Genomic DNA, 18,705 nt, shown 5'->3' with positions numbered 1-18,705 from the left:
AGAACAAATGAAGAACTGCGCTTGTGCCGTCTTCATGTGTTCTTGTCCTCGTTAATTTGCGCGCAGTTTGTTTTTCGAGAGGCTTTCCTTATTTTCTTGAATTTTCAAAGGTTGACGGTTCAAAACGACAGTGCACAAACCAAACGAGGGCTTTCAAAGAGAGGTTTGATTTTTCAGGTGTCGATTTTTATATTACTGAAGGCCACGTGATATCTGGGACGTCAGCGCTGCGACCACGCACGAACTAGTTCAACCAGCCGCGCATGGAGGCCAGCTGCTGACGGCTTTGGTGGCTTCGACAGCAATCTGGAACTCGCTACGATGCCACATGCAGCATCGATCGTTACGACGCATATGACATATTAATCAAGAACGCACCGATTGTACTCCGAATATCTTCGCTGCCTCGCTGAATCCGCTGCGACGACGGTAAGAAGCACTTGTGGCATTCTTTAGAATTGACGACATAGTAAGTGAAATGGCACAGTAAATCTAATGGAGACCATAAACACAAAGCGCAAAGTCGTTTTATTTAATTAAGAACTTTCGGTGGCTTATCTTACAACTTTCTGGTTCCGACAGACGTTGTCTTTTCTTTAAAAATAATATATAAGATCTTTTTAACTTTGGGGAAATACAATGGTAGCAGTGACATATTCGGGGAAATTATAAAAAAAAAGTCAGCATAAAACTAGAAGAAGAAAAAGTATGTTCCGACACAACTGCAATCGTCATGACGTCTCCTAGGAGCGGCTTTCATTATCAGACGCGAATATCCGAACACGTGCTTGTGGCATCATAACGGCTGGATCAGCAGGCGGGTGGCGGGTCGTGACTATTTCGTTTGTTTCCTTCTTTTCTAGAATATTTATTTAGAATTGGCCCTACAATTAGCGTCATTGTGATCTGGACAACCCGTTCGTTTGAGAAAACCAAGGTTGCATTCTGTCCCCGTGGTCACTTACTATTCGTGGGCACTTACTATTGCTCCTAGGTGCCATTCTTGCCCGCTAGAGAAAACCAAATGGCCACATATTCCGCTTACTTTGCTGCAAATTTCATGGGAGACCTACAGCCTCCTTCCGCCCTTGCCACGTAAAGGCCTCGCTTCTCCTGCTCGCCCATCCCATCCCGTTTGGTTCACCTCCAGGTTAAACACGGAAATCATCCACTGACCCATAGCACACATATCAGGGGGCACACGCGACTACTCGCACACAGGTGGGCCTAGGACCTAACCGACACCGCACTCACACGTGGAGAGGGAAAGAGAAAAATCACTTTATTTCCCTAGCAAATTGGCTTGGGACGCGTGGTGGCCGCCGGCTGAAGCCTGGCGGTGACAGTGGCGGCTCGGTTAACGAGGAGTAGTTGCAACCCCCGTTGCGAGCTGCCCAGCGCTTCCTCCAACTGCTCGACGCTGGAGATGGGGGAGAGTGGGCTAAGAGGACAGGCCCACATGGCGTCGTGTCCAGGGAGCCACAGAGGGGACAGTTGGCTGAAAGGAACTCAGGGGTGTTGATCTTGTGGCGCATGGAACGACTAGCGAGAGAATTGGTCTGAAGGAGTCGCCATACACTCTTAGTCGCGTCCCGGATAGCGTCCTATTTATACACGGTGGACAGCCTCAATACCGTGATATAAGAGGCCCTGACATACTTCTTTTCCGTGACAAAACCTCAGGTGGTTACAGCACGATTATATGCAGCGCCTACAACCCGTGTCACGGCTATAAACTAGCGGGTAGCCTGACGCCAGGAAATAAATAAAAAGAGGGGGGCAATCGTGAAGCTCCGAGCGATATGTATGGCTTGCGGCGCATGCGCGTATTCCCCCTCACACAATGGCCCGCGACCTTCCTTTGCGGCGGCCGACGACGCGCGCCCGACGACGCGGCGAAAGCCGAAAAACATTTAAAAAAATCTTGCGCGCACATGCGCAGTAGAAGTGAAAAAAAGTTTGCGCGTGGCGAGTTGTGGTCCGGTGATGTGTTTTTAGCGCGGGTGCGCAGTACGGAGGAATTTCAGCGCGGCGCAAGTTGGGGTCCCGCGCTTTGACTCTTGCTCTGTATAGTTCATACTCAGTTCCCAGCGTTCACACTTTCTTGACTACGTTCGCTTCCGCTGACATCAAATGTGTGATTCGAGGTCGGTGTAACAGTGGAAGCAACTGCGAATGCGATGGGTTTATTAGGGCCACCGGGAACGCAAGCCAAGCAGCGGTGCCATGTCAAGCAGGCTGGTGTGTGTAGTACGGGCATAGCCCGGTTGAACACGAGCGGATAGGTAAGTCCTTGGATTTCTTTTTTTTTTAGGGGTGGGGGAGCGCAGAGTGTAAGAATTTGTGTTTGCAGACAATATAGCAAGGGCCACGAAGTTATGCCTTTTGCGCCGTCGTAAGAAGCCCGCGCCAAAACCGTTCTCCGATACCCGGGATCGTACGGTAAATTTGACGCGCTTTACAGAGAGGATTCGGTTTCCCAGCGCGGGGCCGTTTTGTGGTCCTGGAGAAAAACGAAAACGCTTGCACATGTGAGGTACTTCCGTTGCCGTATTGAGGATAGCGTGGTGCCATAAAGAATTTGCATTTTTACACGCACCTCATTTTCAAGGTCAAGCCACATAAAACCCAGTTTTGATTTTGTATTTTTCAATATTCTATGGCCACTGCTTGACATTTTCGGTAGGCGTAGCAAAAAGTCAGGTAACGTTTTTTCGTAACTAGGTTTTCGCGTCGTCGTTTCGGCTAGTGAATTTTCTGGCACGTTGAGTAGTCTGGATCCTGTGGGGATTTGGAAACTTCCTTACGGTGCGTTTAAGTGTTAAAGTTTTCACATGAAGCAACATTCATGAGTAACACCAGCCCGCATCTTGTTGTGTTCGGCATGGCTGTCGTCTGTCAGGAGTGTCAACTCGCGGTTTGCAGAAACATGATAGCATTGGCAGCGCAAACGCGGCGCGGCGCCGGCGTGGAGGTTGCTCAAAGCGGTGGCTTCTAATGTTGTTACACAGCCTCCTGTAAAGGCGTTATACAGGAGGCTATGGTTGTTACAGATGCGCTGGCTGTTGCTCGGTGCGCGCAGTTTACCTATGCTTTAGCAAAAGATATTGCCAGCAGTTTTATTCGATCTTTCATAAAATGTTTTGCGCCATACTATTGGTGCAAATTGTTTCATAAAAAGAAACTAGGGCACATTACCCTCCGCGTGTAACAGCGAAAAAAACTTTTTTACGACGTCCAATTAACGTGCCGGCGTCAAATAAAATTATGCCAAAGTTTTCTCGCACGCCTATGCACTGAAAAAGCGCTCGGCCTCCCTATGTATACACCATTTTCCTTGCTAGAGGTGGGCGCCGCCATTTGCTTTTTCTGACCAGACGCTAGCGCCGTCTATGAAGCGACCGCCGAAACCTCCGCGCTGGGCTGTTAAGTGCGAGGTTCTTTGCGTGCGTCTGCTGGGTATCCGTGCATTACCGAGTGAACCGTAGTGGTTTGGCGTTGAGTTAGCGGGTGCAGTGCTTGTGTGTGTGTGTTCTGTTTTGTTTTCATCATCTGCGGACGGATTTTAGGTACTAATTTGCTGCCAGAGCGGGAAATTCCGACCCCGGCTGTTGCGAGCAGCAGTAGCAGTGTGGTGGTGGCAGTGCCGGTGGTGCTCCGCAGTTCCGCGATGCAAACGTACCGGTAAGGCACCGACTGACATAGCAATCGATATCGGGGAGTAAATACGTGTTTTCAATGCCACCGTGCTTGATATGTTCACCGATTAGTCATTTTTACGGAAGCGCGGACGTCGAATGCGGGGCGCGCACAGCATATGTGGGTCACGGTGATCCGTGCTCGCGATGGACTTTCGATGAGGCGATTGCTACGCTGTTGACATTGCAATGCAACATAATCTTTCTTAACTAGACTTATGAGGGTTACTGACGAAACGAAATTATTCTAGCGGAAAAATAACACGACCGCACAACCAGTCAAATTACTATTCGAAGGTTGAGCAAAAGGGTTGACGTTCGGGCGAGTTAATATTGGTTGATCATGATCGTGATCATGATTGACCTAACTCTGCGCAGCGCATGTGGCCTGTCGCTCGGAGCCCACCCTTGTGAAACTGCTGCTTGCACCACAAATGCTTTACGCGGCCAGCAGTAACTGTTTTGTAATTGTAATACTTTAGATTCCGTGGCAACGCAAAAGGATTAGAAGCTTTTCCTTTGACCGCGTTGTGAACAGCTGCAGGTTGAGCTATTTTCCAAATGACGCGTATCTCGAGCTGCGTTTCCACATTTGGCTGCCTGCTTATCCTGCTATCGACCAGCAGTGTGCGTTGGAGAAAGTTATCCTTTCATATCGTTTGGCAGTGTAATGCGTTGGCCTGAAAAAAAGTAAACAAAACGCCGTGATTTTAAAGGTTAGATTAGATGAAAAGGGGATTGTTTAATGCCAATCGGCTGTAATGACCAAACAATATATGGCATTTTAAATTGACTACAAGGAGCCAGAAGTTATTGTAGTGTTGTATTGTATCGGCGCTCGTGAAAGATGCCCAAGTGGTCAAAATTAACCCGCAGCCCTCACTACGGCGCGCCTCATCACCCATGAAGCGTCGGGGCGTTAAACACCATATTGAATGAATGAATCAATCAATCAATCAACCAACCAACCAACCAATCAATGCTGTATTGTAAAGGATAAAGTTGCTTCTAACATTTCAGGGGGTTCCGTTCCCTGTCGCAGCTTTGCGTGTTATAAATGGATTTTGCTCCGTCTGCTTGCCGTCCAAATGCACCCAACAAACCCTGGAGTTGGTCGTTGGTACAAAGTCGTTGCGATTTATCAACGGAATCCACCGATATCTCAACTCGGTGTGCGTTGGGAAGCGATGTCGCAAAAACACGCCGCAACCGCACTGCATTTTCTCCAGGCAGTGTCGTGCACATGCGTGCTGTCAGCGACTGTTTCTTGCTTTCTCTGGTTGTTCAATAACCCACCACCGCGCAGTGCTGACCAAGCGATGTTTGCGCCTTGAACGGCATCGCAGCATTGGCTAAAACAGCTGAACGTTCCGCAAAAACGAAGCACACGGTGCGAAATACGTAGCGGAGCACACCGGGCCGAGCGATGTTAGCAGCCCAGCGCGCTCAGGCAACGCTGGTCGGCCGCCGAGAGAACTGGTTTGAGAGTATTTTCCTCCTTTCCCGGCTGCTTATGGAAAATGGTGTATATGAAGAAAACGTCCTTTTGGAGAGCGTTTGAATCTAAAGCAGTAAGAAATAAATAGCCTAACTACAGCGATGCACTTGCCTGATTTATGATATTTTCACATATCTGCTAAGGTGTTGGTGATACTTCTGGTGCGCCCCTTCAGGCTATACTGTTTTACCGGCGATAAATAACGTGACAATTTGGTACCTGGTCACTTTTTCAACTGCCGTTCCTTTTCTTCGCGCAGTGCCAACAAAACAGAATGCTACCCGTAACTCAAGGTTTTTTAAATGTTTACAACGCTGTTTCCATTCCAGTGCGACAAAATTCCAGAAGCAGCAGCTCCCGGGTCAAAGATTGCTGGGGTGATTCTACAAAGGCCTTCTACATCATCGGAAGTTGTGTGCCTAGACCATAATTGAAGCCCGGAGAAAGTACTTTTTCTTTGTTTGGTAATATATCACAATAAGGCATGAGATACCCGTCAGCTTTAGGCCAAACGTTGGGCGTTATACAGTCAGCAGCCTGCAAGAAGAAATGAGTTTCCTCCCTGTTCAGCAAGCTGCCGAAAATTCCATAAGTGAAAGCAATAATTTTATCTTGACAGGTCCTTATGTGCTCTTCCACAAAATAATATTTTCATTGGTGGGTTCCATAAGGGAAATCTGCGAATATTTGTATTTGTTATTTCAGTATAAGTATTTCGTGTTGATAATTGTATTTTTGATATCAATATAAAGAAAACATTGTTCCTTCGACATGGTGTCATTCATGTAATTTTCATCTCACACTTGTGCATGCTCATGAATTCGAAAATGACAAAATACTTAAAATTTACATACCCAACTCAGCTCTCTGTTCATGTACCAAGCTTGTATGAGTAGACTATCACTTCAAGATCCTTAAGGTATAAAGATACTTGCTTTACAGCTTTGCTTGCAACATGTCATTGTAAATATAGGGAGTTTTTTTTTAATTCGTGGTATGTGCATTGAGGCCTGATAGATCAGGTGGAAAAACACTGAGATTATAAATGTAAAACCTCATTGCATGACAACTGAGGCCATTATTGCATGGCAACTGAGGTCATGAAGATGTCCCAGAGTGCACAAATAACAAATGTGTTAGTGCAATTGCAGCCATTGTAACCCATTTATTGGTGGCATTGTTTTATACGATCTAAACTACAGATGCACAAGTGTGCGTTCATGACCAAGTGCTATGGTTTTGTTGAACGGCCTTGAAAATGTTGAAAATGCTGAACCGCGACCTTGCGCTTCCGCGTACAATAATATAACTCGTTAATAACGGAAGCGCGAATGAAATGAGGCCACTTAAAAAAATTGCAGAAATTAAGAGAATTGTCTACTATAATGCCCAGCATTCTTATGCCGCTTCTCCTGAGTGTGAGTCTTTTAAAGCCAAATTTCTTGATTTTTTTAAGTCCTGTCCGTCCAATTGTCTCCATTTACCCTACTATAACGATCACAGGTGTTACTTACGCCAAACCTGCATTTTTTGTCAATGAAGGGTGTTACACGGCTCACCACTTTAAGTATGTTTTATATTTTTCTTGGTTTTTAGTTTTTCGAAATTATGTTCGGCCAATTATCTCGATCTACGCTATGATAACGAATACAAGTGGAATTTCCGCAAAATCTGCATTATTGTGGAAATGCAGGGTGTTATACTGTTTGCCAGTTTCGGTCATTCTTTTTTATATTTTTCTTAATTTTTGGTTTCTCAAAATTTGGTTTGACCAATGATCTTTATTTACGATACTATAACGATTAAAGGTGGAACTTACGCGAAAACTGCGTTTTTCTGGAAATGCAGGGCGTTACAAGTTACACGGCCAAGCGCCTATCCGGTCTGCGCGAGAAAAAGCTAAGATAATCTTTGTGTGCTCGCGATCACGAATTCTGCAGGTGTCGCGACACAATGTGATATAGAGTGAGTAATTTATTATTAGTTCATTACATTATCAGAGACGTAATTTACTACCGCCCCCTATTACAAAAATAAAGATGAAGGCATGTAACCGCACCATCAGAAGAGCTACGACGAGCAGAAAAAATTCAGTACACCATTTTATGCTTGGTATACTTGCCAGACAGCTCTTATGTTCAGCACGACAGTGTGCCTTACGTGCTAGTTATTTGCATGCATTGTCATAGGGGGCACTTTCTGCCAATGTCCAAGTATACTTTTGGTAACAAGGAAGAAGAACTGTTATCAATTCCGTTTGCATCGATGGAATAAATCACCGCACGGCGCGTCATACTGTTGAAACGGGCACACAGCATGACAAAAGGTTTCCGCTCGTACCAATGTACTTAAAGCCCCCAAACCGTAGTATTATGCCTCTTTGGTAGAGTGATTCAAAAACAGTGTTCTAAAGAAAGTCACTCCCCGCCGGATGTGTTATTTAAGACTCCTGCTTGACGGGCAACAGCATGCAAAATACTTATAAGCCCATGTTTGCACACCCCAGCAACCCCGTGGGTCGTGGCGCCGTGGTTATGATACCCGCCTCTTCATGTGTTGTAGTATAGACACAGGTTCTATTCTCCGCAGGGTTGCGTGTATGTGCCTATGTGCACTTTGTGTGAGTCGTATGCTGTAACATGTGTTAGAGCATTCGTCACGGGATGCTGATGTTGGCCTGGCAATGCGAGCGAAAAAAAAAAACGGATGGACTCAATTCTGCCCGAGTGCCTGGTTTTTTCTCTTTTTTGTGTGAAAAGCAAGAAGGCCGCTTATTTGAGGGGCCGTATGATTCGGGGGCCGCTTCGTAAGCGGGAATAGATTAGATTAACGGGCCGCGTAGAAAAATTACGACCACTGGCCTGCCGAACTCACGGCCCGGTGTTTAGGCCCGCTGGTTAGGCGGCCCTCAATACGGCCGGTTAAATGCCGGGCCGCGTGTTTGGTGGGCCACGTGTTCGGCGGGCCGCTTGCGCGCGAGGCCGCCTGAACCGCCGCTTTATAAGCGGCTTTAAAATGACGCGGCGGCCCGCCTGCATACGGGTCGTATAACCAGGAATTGACTAAGAGTGTAGGCGCTCCTGAGCGTTGGTGAGGGATGTGTGGGCAGGGGGATAGCGGTGGCGGGAGAGGCGGTAATGTTAAGTGATTTCTTGGTAAGAGAGCAGTCCATCGCGGGCCGACCGAGCCCCGTAGTCGAGCGCAGGATCGAACCCAGCACGGCTGGTGAGTTCTCGTGCTGCTTTGTGGTCCACCTCGTTGCCTCCCACCCCAGTGTGGGCCGGGATCCAGACGATGTCGACTGGTTGGGTAGGGGGATTTCGGAGGAGAATTTTGAATGCGGAAACGCGCAAGAGATTGCGGTGATAGCAAAATTGGCTAAATTAGTATATTTCGCCAGACTATTTCTCAAAGAAAGGACAAGAAACCTTGACTCATCAGCGTAGCGAATTAGTTGTATCCAAGTTCACCGTCGCAACACCTTCGTTATATAGAGGTGGCTAACACATAGGCTTGAAAGAAGGTGGAAATGGGTATTTGAAAGACTTGGCTAAATCCAGGAAATCGTTAAAAAGGGGTTTGCCATATCACGTTTTAAGTGTACTGCTATTTTCGGATGGTCCTGATTGACCCCGAAAGGTGTCTTATACGAAACATCTAAATTTAGGTAAGGGCAGTGACATAAAACAGAGAGAAAAATGTAAGAATTTCAACACGGGAATATTGCGGCTTTGTGATCATAATACATCAAGATTCGTACTTTATCAATGTAATTGTATCCTTTCCTAGTCGATCATTATAAGTGCAATGGTGCCCTTTTCTAGTGAGCAAATAAGACTGACAAAATCAGTATAGTAAAGCAAGATTTATTGCTAGCAGCAAGCAGCGCACGCGGAAGCTCGATTTTTACCTTCGAACTCCGGTAAGAGTACAGCAAATGTTTGGCGAATATTTTCTGTATAAAAAGACGACACTGTAGCCACTTACAAACAGGCCACTCAGCATTTAACCCTAAACAAATAACATCACTTCCTGCCTCAAAACTAATCATAAATGCACCATGGTGCATCATGACTGATGCGGGTGTAGTTGATACGCGGTATTTTCGCAAGTCTCCATGGTCAGTTGCATGGCTTATAGGCGTGGATGACCACCATTTGCTGTTCCTTGAAACGCCGCCCACAAGTTCTCTTTAGCAAGTCGTCAAGGGAGTCGTATACCAACTGTCGGAGCTCAGCCTTTTCGTCGTCGCCTAGTAGTGGAAGGATGGCGTTTGAAGAAGTGAAGATATCTGCGTAGAAAGCAGAAGTACATTGCAAACTTATCACTCCCTCATTAACGTAAGCAAAAATATCTCGTAATTCTTGCCCGTGCATAAAAGGCTCTAAAGTTTCGCCGATAGCGTGAGAAAAACCAGTTATACGGAACATGGTGCCAAAACACATCCTTGAAAATCTCAAGCTAATTTCGTTTCCCAGAATAATCTCATCTGGTCGGGGCGGCAGTTCTGAAGGCGCGAAGTGAAAACGCTCGTGTGTCGAGATCAGGCCACACGTTACAGATCTGCAGATGGTCTCGATTCTGTGGTCGATAGCCGGGCCTCATAGCACATTTGGGGCTTCGGCGGGTGATACCACTCATATTTGAATATTAAGTGGTTATGCTGGCGTTATATAGTCCTAAATACACGCGGTAACGCGTCATAAGAATTCTAATCACTCAACAAGAATGAAGTCTAGATTTTCTAACCTATTTTCTTAGTATGCCTCGCCGATGTTTGTGCAAGCCTAGGGGAATAGTGCGTTGGGTAGTGCCACTTCGCCCGCAGCTGTCGTCTCATCAACTTGCTGATGGGGCCTATGGCGGCACACTTCCAAGTTCAGAGGCCAGTATTTGGGGAGTTGCTTGTCCCCGTAAACTGTACAACTTGTGCGCCGACAAGCACCACATAAAAGCCAGATATTGGTTGCAATTAAAATATCAAAAGCTGATGTAGCAGAAATACACAATTCACGCTGGTGCGATGGCTGCCAGCGATTTCCTCTTCTCCAACCCATTGTTCGCGAGCTACGGCTCTTCCGGAAACAGTAAAATCACCATCGGTGTTCTGTCATTCAACCACTTCCCCAGGATTATTCGTGGTCCTATGCGTGGAGTACTGCGAAGTGCGCTGTCGTTCCGTTCTCCGTCACAGATCAGGAGATCGTCTGTAATATTTCTGTTATCAAACTGCTGCCGCAGAGTAGGTGGGTACTGGTTAGCTTTTTCTTAAATACCGAGCAGCTTGACGTAGGTAAACTTTCTGGTGCATGCATTTAGGTGTCATATCTTCCCTAATTTATGATGCAGCTAGTTTCGAGGTCACAAAGAAGTAAAGAAATAATACCTTCAGGCGAGCACGCCATCAACATGCATGTGCACTTGTTTGAACCCGCCGCGTTGGCTCAGTGGGTAAGGCGTTATGCTGCTGAGGACACGGGTTCAATTCCCGGCCTCAGCGGCCACTTTTCTGCTGGTGGCGAAATGCGAAAGCACCCATGTTTTAAAGATTTTGGCGCATGTCAAAGATCCGCAGATGATCAAAATTAATACGCAACCCTCCACTACGACGCTCCGCATTGCCTGTTTAGAGCAGCTGCGTTAAACCACACGATCGATCAATGACGAAACGTGTATTATCCTACGGCTGCTCAGTCCACCTTAAATGAAGCAAATTTGGTTTTTCGCCCTCTGATGGTTGGTTTTTTCATGGTCCGATATATTTCGTCGAATGTGCTAATGAACGTATCCTAAAGTCGCTCTTTTTTGCGAATGCTGAAGACGAACAGCGCCCGTCTCGCTCACGTACCAGCCGCTTCTTCGACGGTCTTTTGCATGACTGCTGACGTGTGGAACACTTCGCAGGACAGAGGGCACAGGCTCGCTTCACAAACGAGGCTGGCGGCGTGTGCACGCAAGGAATCCAGATCCATTGCTCGTGTTGGTGGAAGAAAGCCTTTCAGCAACTGCAAAGGCTGGAAGAGAAGAAAGGCACCTGAGATGTGAAGGTTCTAAAAGGGTGCCATGTTGGGCTAGTTGGTGGTTTTTAGATACAAAGGAAGGTTACACACAGAGTTACACACCACAAGCGCTGACAATCACCTTATGGCTTTATTGCAAGCTGCGCAAAATAAATAGCACACATACAGGCGAAAAAATGCAACAAGTGCGCACAAAGAGAGAAGAAGAGAAGGATGCCCAGCCTGTCAAACTATTATTGCGTCACTGAAGTTATCGCCACATCCACCTTTCTCCGGCCTCCGAGAATGTGATTTCCTCTGGCGTGATAGCTAACGAGGGCACACTCACACATTTATCACCCGCTCTTGCAATCGTAGCAGCTTCAACAAGTTCCCTCGTGGTCTGGTTCCTGCTCTTAAAGATTACTGTTGTGTTATCGAACACAGGGATTCGACCAGCCCACAGCAGGCAGTCACGTACGTGCTGCCACACGTGGCCTTGTGAAGGCCGACGGACATTGTAGTCATGTTCTTTCAGCCGTTCATTCAAGCATCGGCCTGTCTGGCCTAAGGTAAGGAACATATAGGTCATACATAGACCACCATAAGCAGCCTCCTTCCCTGTTGATATTAGTTTCCGAAGGGGGAACGGAAATCTAAAAAAATATCGTACAGAGAGAACTGGCTCAATGAAAATAACGTCAATCACATTCACGAGGTCTAGTGTGTCGGTCCACCGATGCTAGCACTTTTTTAGTAATTGAACTCCGGATCATAAGAAGCCAGTAGAGAAGTATCTTGCAATCGTGGTGTTCTACTAGGCTAACACCCACCTGGCAGGACTGAACCATGTACGTCTCGGCCCTGAGCCCCCAAAAGCTGACATTTAGGGGACGACAGCGGAAGTGAGGCAACCGACACCGCACCGAGGGTGTCCAGAACTTGTTCATTCGGTCGGGCAGCCCATAACTTGAACGTCGCAACGTTGCGTGTCGAGCTCTCTCTTGGAAGGAAAGCTTAGGTGTGCCACCATAGGAGTTCTCGGACACAGTTGTGGGATAAAATAGGACTATGCGAGGTTCGAACTACAGCAGCTTCACGGAGTTGAGTAGCGTCCATACTGTGTGCTACTGTGTACCTCAAGTAAAAGAGAGCACAGGAAGGGATTGTTGATCCACAGAGAAGTACAGTGCGATGAAGACGAAGTTTCAATGTTATTAGAAAGAGGCGACTCGCTTTGACCAAGTTGAACAAATGATGCAGGCTCAAAATAGCACGAACTTAGGTACGGACAGCCAGCTACTCTGGTGAGGTCGCCGATACTGTATCAGAGAAATTGGAATAAGCAATTAACAACGCATCAACGTGGAATATAATTGTGGTGGGGTCTAACAATAACGTAGATGAGAATAAGGAGGGATGGAGGTCAATGGGAAACATTGGAGTAAGGGACCACAAGAGCAGAGCTGGCAGACTCCTCGGTTTTGAGAGAAATATTGTGAGGGTCATAAACACATGTGAGGTATGCAAAACAAAAACAAACATAAAATAGAACTAGACCGAAGAAACTGGAAGAAGTAGAATAACAACGAAGGAATAGAAAAGTGACGTAAAATTTTCTACGGTGTACGTTAAAAAATCGACTGTACTGTACGATACAATCCAGGTTTGGGGGGGAACTGGAGGTGTAGGCCGGTCTATCAGTAATCACAAAATGGTAACGTGCGAACGAAATGTGGATTGAAAAAGCAAAAAATGGAAGTAGTGAAAACTACAAAACCAACATAGGGTCCGAGACGGGACTCTGGAGTTGTAAAAATACATTTCCGAAGGAATTCCCCCATTTAACCACAGACAATAATATGAGCGGTTAGGTTCATATTATACTGAGCATTTATTTCACTTAGTCTTAGTTGCCGAAGTATTGACGAAAAGATTGGTGTTACAAAATACACAGCAGGAAAATGCAGCAAACTGCCGGTCATCTCTTGAACATAGCAAAACTATCTGATTCATAACATCGTAAGCAACAATTTTACAAGAAGAAATATATGCACATAAAAAATAATAAAAGAAGACAAACACGGCTAGGAATATATTGCGCGTTATATAGGAAGAGATTAAATAATGCGGAGCGCTACACACTCAACAAAGCCTATAAAACAAAAAAATAAACGCGCGTACAAAAGCAGTCGACCACTGTAACTAAAAAGAATGAAATACAACCGGTCATCTGGAACCAAAAAAGCGTATTATAAGAGTTGAATGAGTAAAACACAACGTATCAAAGATAATCGCCGTGTAAGCTGTAGCTGTAAGAGAAGAGTAATTTAGAAACCACCTGGTAAACTGCGCCTAAAAACCACAAAACCTATTGTGAAAAGTAGGATCACGAAATCTTCGAGGACGGTGGATGAAAATAAATTGGGAATATATTTGGCGAAATAAATTGGGAAAATAAATTGGTTTGTGCCAACAACCACACAACAACAGGCCAAATGCGGACGGCTGCGCTAAGACTGAAAGCGCTAACAAGAAGCCTGGCGGTCTCCTGGAGGACTAACATTGAGCACTGGAGGACTTACAGGGTTACCTTACTCACAACATGGATAGTACAATAGAACTACCAAAAGCACTCATTTCCATGCTGGACGCTAGCCATGTGACGCCAACGTTCGCTAGTGAGGTTAAAAGTTCACCTTGTGAGGTCTCACAAATAACTAAAGAGCAATAAGGAAAGGCACTCAAGGAAATGAAAAAAAAGAAAAGCTGCAGTTTGCGACGGCATGACTCTGGATAAATTAAAGCAGACAGCAGGTGTACTATAAAATCTTGGTGCACTATTTTTAGAAAGTCATGGGACTTTAAAGGCGCACATAGCGTAGATAAACCCCATCGTAATTCTGATTCACCACAAGCGACATACCAAGAACTGTATGGGAATACAAACCAAACAGAAACCATTGAATACATATTTTGGTAATACACATCTTGGTAATACATATACTGTTATTTACCGAGGTAATAGGTGGCGTATTGAGTGACAGCCTAGATTTAGAACACCCCAGGGCCCATGCTGGGTATATAAAAGGATAGTGAGCCATTTATTACTCAGTTTTCATCAATGAAGTTATCAAAAATCGGCGGAGTGTAAGGGCATTCATATACCACGCAAAAGTGTTTAATGCGGTGAGCACCTCAGCAGTACATTTCATGTGGTGAATAGTGAGGCATGTTTATACAGAAGAGAAAGAATAGATTGCCCATACCCAAATTAAAGAACGGGTGAAAATGGAAAAGAGAAAGAAGAGAAATCAGCCACTGAAACTCTCAAAAGACGAGATTTGAAAGCAGTGACGAGATTTGAGACCAGTGTACAAGCCACACAAGAAAGGAGAAGAGGAGGAAGTTGAAGTGGCGATGAACTAGAGACAAACCGTTCTAGCCGCTAGATCAAAATGGCGGGCTGCTCTTTAAAACATGCCGGTCCAGTACTTACCGCCTTCCCGCTCACTGCCTCTCCTTTACTGGGTATCGTCTTGCTTTATTTCTTTACATACCTTTCATGGCTGTCCTCCTTTCTATCGTTTCCTCATTCATTAGTTTTGACTTTTTAGTTGGAGTGTCTCTCTGATGCCGTACCTCATTTTCTGGCAGTCTACTTATTATCCTTTTCATTCCCGCTTACATACGCTTTTTTCCCTAAACGAGTACGTCAAGTGCATTCACTATATTTCTTTTATTCCCGAGACAAGCTTTTTTTTCTCAGTTAGCGCCCTTTTCCTGGCCAATCCTTCTGAGTGGATATGAGCCATTCTCTTGGCATCAACCAACCAACAAGGCAAACCCCGAGTTAAACGGGACGACAAGGAGCGAGCAAGCGCGGTGTTGAACGGTAGCCGTTGGTGATCGCTTGGTGATGCTGCGCAGTGCTACCCAGAGCACCAGCGACTTCACTCCGCTGGACTCAGGTTCAGTAAGGTGACCTCTGAATGAGCAACCAGCACACGCCATCAAACTCGCTGCCAGCTGGATCGCCGCGCGTTTCGTCCAGCCGTTTTGCTCAACCGGATATCGCCATCCAGGCTAGAGAAGAACCATTTATCCTCCTTGTAGGGCATGCCCACTTACCTAGGGCGGAGAGGGGAGAAGAGGTGTGCATGGCTAGCGTAAGTTAAGATTAACTTTTGAGCACTAATTAGGTAGTTGTTAATAGTGTGGCGATTTGTGCTTGGCCTATATGCTTTTGTTGATACACTCTTAGTCGCGTCCCGGATGGCGTCCTATTTATATGCGGTGGGCATCCTCAATACCGTGATATAAGAGGCCCTGACAGACTTCTTTTCCGTGACAAAACCTCAGGTGGTTACAGCACGCTTATATTCTGCGCCAACGACCCGTGTCACGGCTATAAACTAGCGGAAAACCTGACGCCAGGAAATAAATGAAAAGAGGGGGGCAATCATGAAGCTCTGAGCGATATGTGTGGCTTGCGGCGCATACGCGTATTCCCAATCACGCAATGGCCCGCGACCTTCCTTTGCAGTGGCCGACGACGAGCGCCCGGGGACGCGGTGAAAGCCGAAAAACACAAAACAAAATCTTGCCCGCACATGCGCAGTAGGAGTGGAAAAAAGTTCGCGCGTGGCGAGCGGTGGTCTGGTGATTTGTCTTTACCGCGCGTGCGCAGTATAGAGTAATTTCAGCGTGGGGCAAGTTGGGGTCCCGCGCTTTGACTCTTGCTCTGTATAGTTCATACTTAGTTCCGAGCGTTCACACTTTATTGACCACGTTCGCTTCCGCTGACATCAAATGTGTGCTTCGAGGTCGGTGTAACAGTGGAAGCAACTGCGAATGCGATGGGTTTATTAGGGCCACCGGGAACGCAAGCCAAGCAGCGGCGGCCACGTCAAGCCCGCTGGTGTGTGTATTACGGGCATAGCCCGGTTGAACACGAGCGGACAGGTAAGTCCCTGGATTTCTTTTTTTTTCGAGGGGTGGGGGAGCGCAGATTGTAAGAATTTGTGTTTGCGGACAATATAGCAAGGGCCACGAAATTATGCCTTTTGCGTCGTCGTAAGAAGCCCGCGCCAAAACCGTTCTCCGATACCCGGGATCGTACGATAAATTTGACGTGCTTTATAGAGAGGATTCGGTTTCCCAGTGCGGCGGCCGTTTCGGGATCCAGGCGAAAAATGAAAACGCTTGCACATGTGAGGTACTTCCGTTGCCGTAATGAGGATAGCGTGGTGCCATAAAGAATTTGCATTTTTACACGCGTCCCATTGTCGAGGTCAAGCCACATAAAACGCAGTTTGAATTTTGTATTTTTCAATATTCTATGGCCACTGCTTGTCATTTTCGGTAGGCGTAGCAAAACGTTAGGTAACGTTTTTTCGTAACTAGGTTTTCGCGTCGTCGTTTCGGCTAGTGAATTTTCTGGCACGTTGAGTAGTCTGGATCCTGTGCCGATTTGGAAACTTCCTTATGGTGCGTTTCAGTGGTAAAGTTTTCACACGAAGCAACATTCATGAGTAACACCAGTCCCCATCTTGTTGTGTTCGGCACGGCTGTCGTCTGTCTGAAGTGCCAACTCGCGGTTTGCAGAAACATGATAGCATTGGCAGCGCAAACGCGCCGCGGCGCCGGCGTAGCGGTTGCTCAAAGCGGTGGCTTCTAATGTTGTTACAACGCCTTCTGTAAAGGCGTTATACTGGAGGCTATGGTTGTTACAGATGCGCTGGCTGTTGCTCCGTGCGCGCAGTTTACCTATGCTTTAGCAAAAAATATTGCTAGCAGTTCTGTTCGATTTTTCATACTGTTTGGCGCCATACTATTGCTGGAAATTGTTTCATAAAAAGAAACTAGGGCACATTACCTCCCGTGTGTAACAGCGAACAGTTTTTTTGCGACGTCCAGTTGACGTGCCGGCGTCAAATAAAATTATGGCAAAGTTTTCTCGCACGCCTTTGGATTAAAAAACCGCTCGGCCTTCCTATGTATATGATGAAAACGTCCTTTTGGAGGGCGTCTGAATCTAACGCAGTAAGAAAGAAATAATTGCCTAAACTACAGCGATGCACCTGTCTGATTTATGCTATTTTCACATATCTGCTAAGGCGTTGGTGATACTTCTGCTGCGCCCCTTCAGGGTATACTGTTTTGCCGCCGATAAATAACACCACAATTTTGTACCTGGTCACTTTTTCAACTGCTGTTTCTTTTCTTCACGCAGTGCCAACACAGCAGAATGCTACCCAGAATGCTACCACATTTCAGTGCGACGAAATTCCGGAAGCAGCAGCTCCCGGGCCAAATATTGCTTGGGGGATTTTACAAAGGCCTTCTACATCATCGGAAGTGGTGTACCTGGACCATCATTTGAAGCGCGGAGAAAGTACTTTTTCATTGTTTGGTAATATATCACATTAGGTCATAAGATACCCGTCAGCTTTAGGCCAAACGTTTGGCGTTATACAGTCAGGAGCCTGCAAAAAAGATGAGTTTCCTCCCTGTTCAGCAAGCTGCTGAAAATTCCATAAATTAAAGCAATAATTTTTTCTTGACAGGTCCTTATTTGCTCTTCCACAAAAGAATATTTTCATTTGTGTGTTCCACAATTGCAATCTGCTAATATTTGTATTTTTTATTTTATTATAAGTATTTCGTGTTCATATTTGTATTTTTGATATGAAATAAAAAGAAAACATTGTTCCTTCGGCATGGTGTCATTAATGTAATTTTCATCTCACACTTGTGCATGCTCATGAATTCGAGAATGACAAAATACTTAAAATTTACATACCCAACTCAGCTCTCTGTTTATGTCCCAAGCTTGTATAAATAGACTATCACTTCAAGATCCGGTTAGGTTTAAGGTATACAGATACTTGCTTTACAGCTTTGCTTGCAACATGGCCTTATAAATATATGGAGTTTTTTTTTAATTCGGGGTATGTGCATTGAGACCTGATAGATCAGGTGGCAAAACACTGAGATTATAAAGGCAAAACCTCATTGCATGACAACTGAGGTTATGAAGATGTTCCAGAAGTGCACAAATCACAAATGTGTTAGTGCAATTGCAGCCATTGTAACCCACTTATTGGTGGCATTGTTTTATACGGTCTAACCTTCAGATGCACAAGTGTGCGTTCATGACCGAGTGCTATGGTTTTGGTAAACGGCCTTGAAAATGTTGAAAATGCTGAACCGCGACCTTGCGCTTCCGCGTAAAATAATATAACTCCTGAATAACAGAAGCGCGAATGAAATGAGGCCACTTAAAAAAAATTGCAGAAATTAGGAGAATTGTCTACTAATGCCCAGCATTCTTATGCCGCTTCTCTTGAGTGTGAGTCTTTTAGAGCCAAATTTCTGTTTGTGCAGTTATCTCCATTTACCCTATTATAACGATCACAGGTAATATTTGCGCCAAATCTGCATTTTTTGTAAATGAAGGGTGTTACACGGCTCACCATTTTCCGTATTTTTTATATTTTTCTTGGTT

At 45.7% G+C, this 18,705-nt stretch overlaps 1 protein-coding gene across 1 annotated transcript in view; it reads right to left on the bottom strand.

Annotated features, from left to right (window-relative positions):
* Positions 1–9,077: 9,077 nt before the first annotated feature.
* LOC144157625 (uncharacterized) overlaps positions 9,078–18,705 on the bottom strand; it is a 28,300-nt gene continuing 18,672 nt past the window's right edge. The window contains exons 3-4 of the mRNA XM_077688448.1: positions 11,045–11,201; positions 9,078–9,487 (exon numbers count right to left, since the gene is read on the bottom strand). Of these exons, the coding sequence (XP_077544574.1) occupies positions 9,318–9,487; positions 11,045–11,201 (327 nt within the window). The 3' untranslated portion in view covers positions 9,078–9,317. The remainder of the gene's footprint in view (positions 9,488–11,044; positions 11,202–18,705) is intronic.

This window comes from Haemaphysalis longicornis, unplaced genomic scaffold (genome assembly GCF_048455015.1).
Source record: "Haemaphysalis longicornis isolate Haplotype H1 unplaced genomic scaffold, Haemaphysalis longicornis Haplotype H1 scaffold_10, whole genome shotgun sequence".
NCBI lineage: Eukaryota > Metazoa > Arthropoda > Arachnida > Ixodida > Ixodidae > Haemaphysalis > Haemaphysalis longicornis.
The sequence above is the reverse complement of the archived record's forward strand: the minus strand, read 5'-3'. Positions and strand labels throughout refer to the sequence as shown.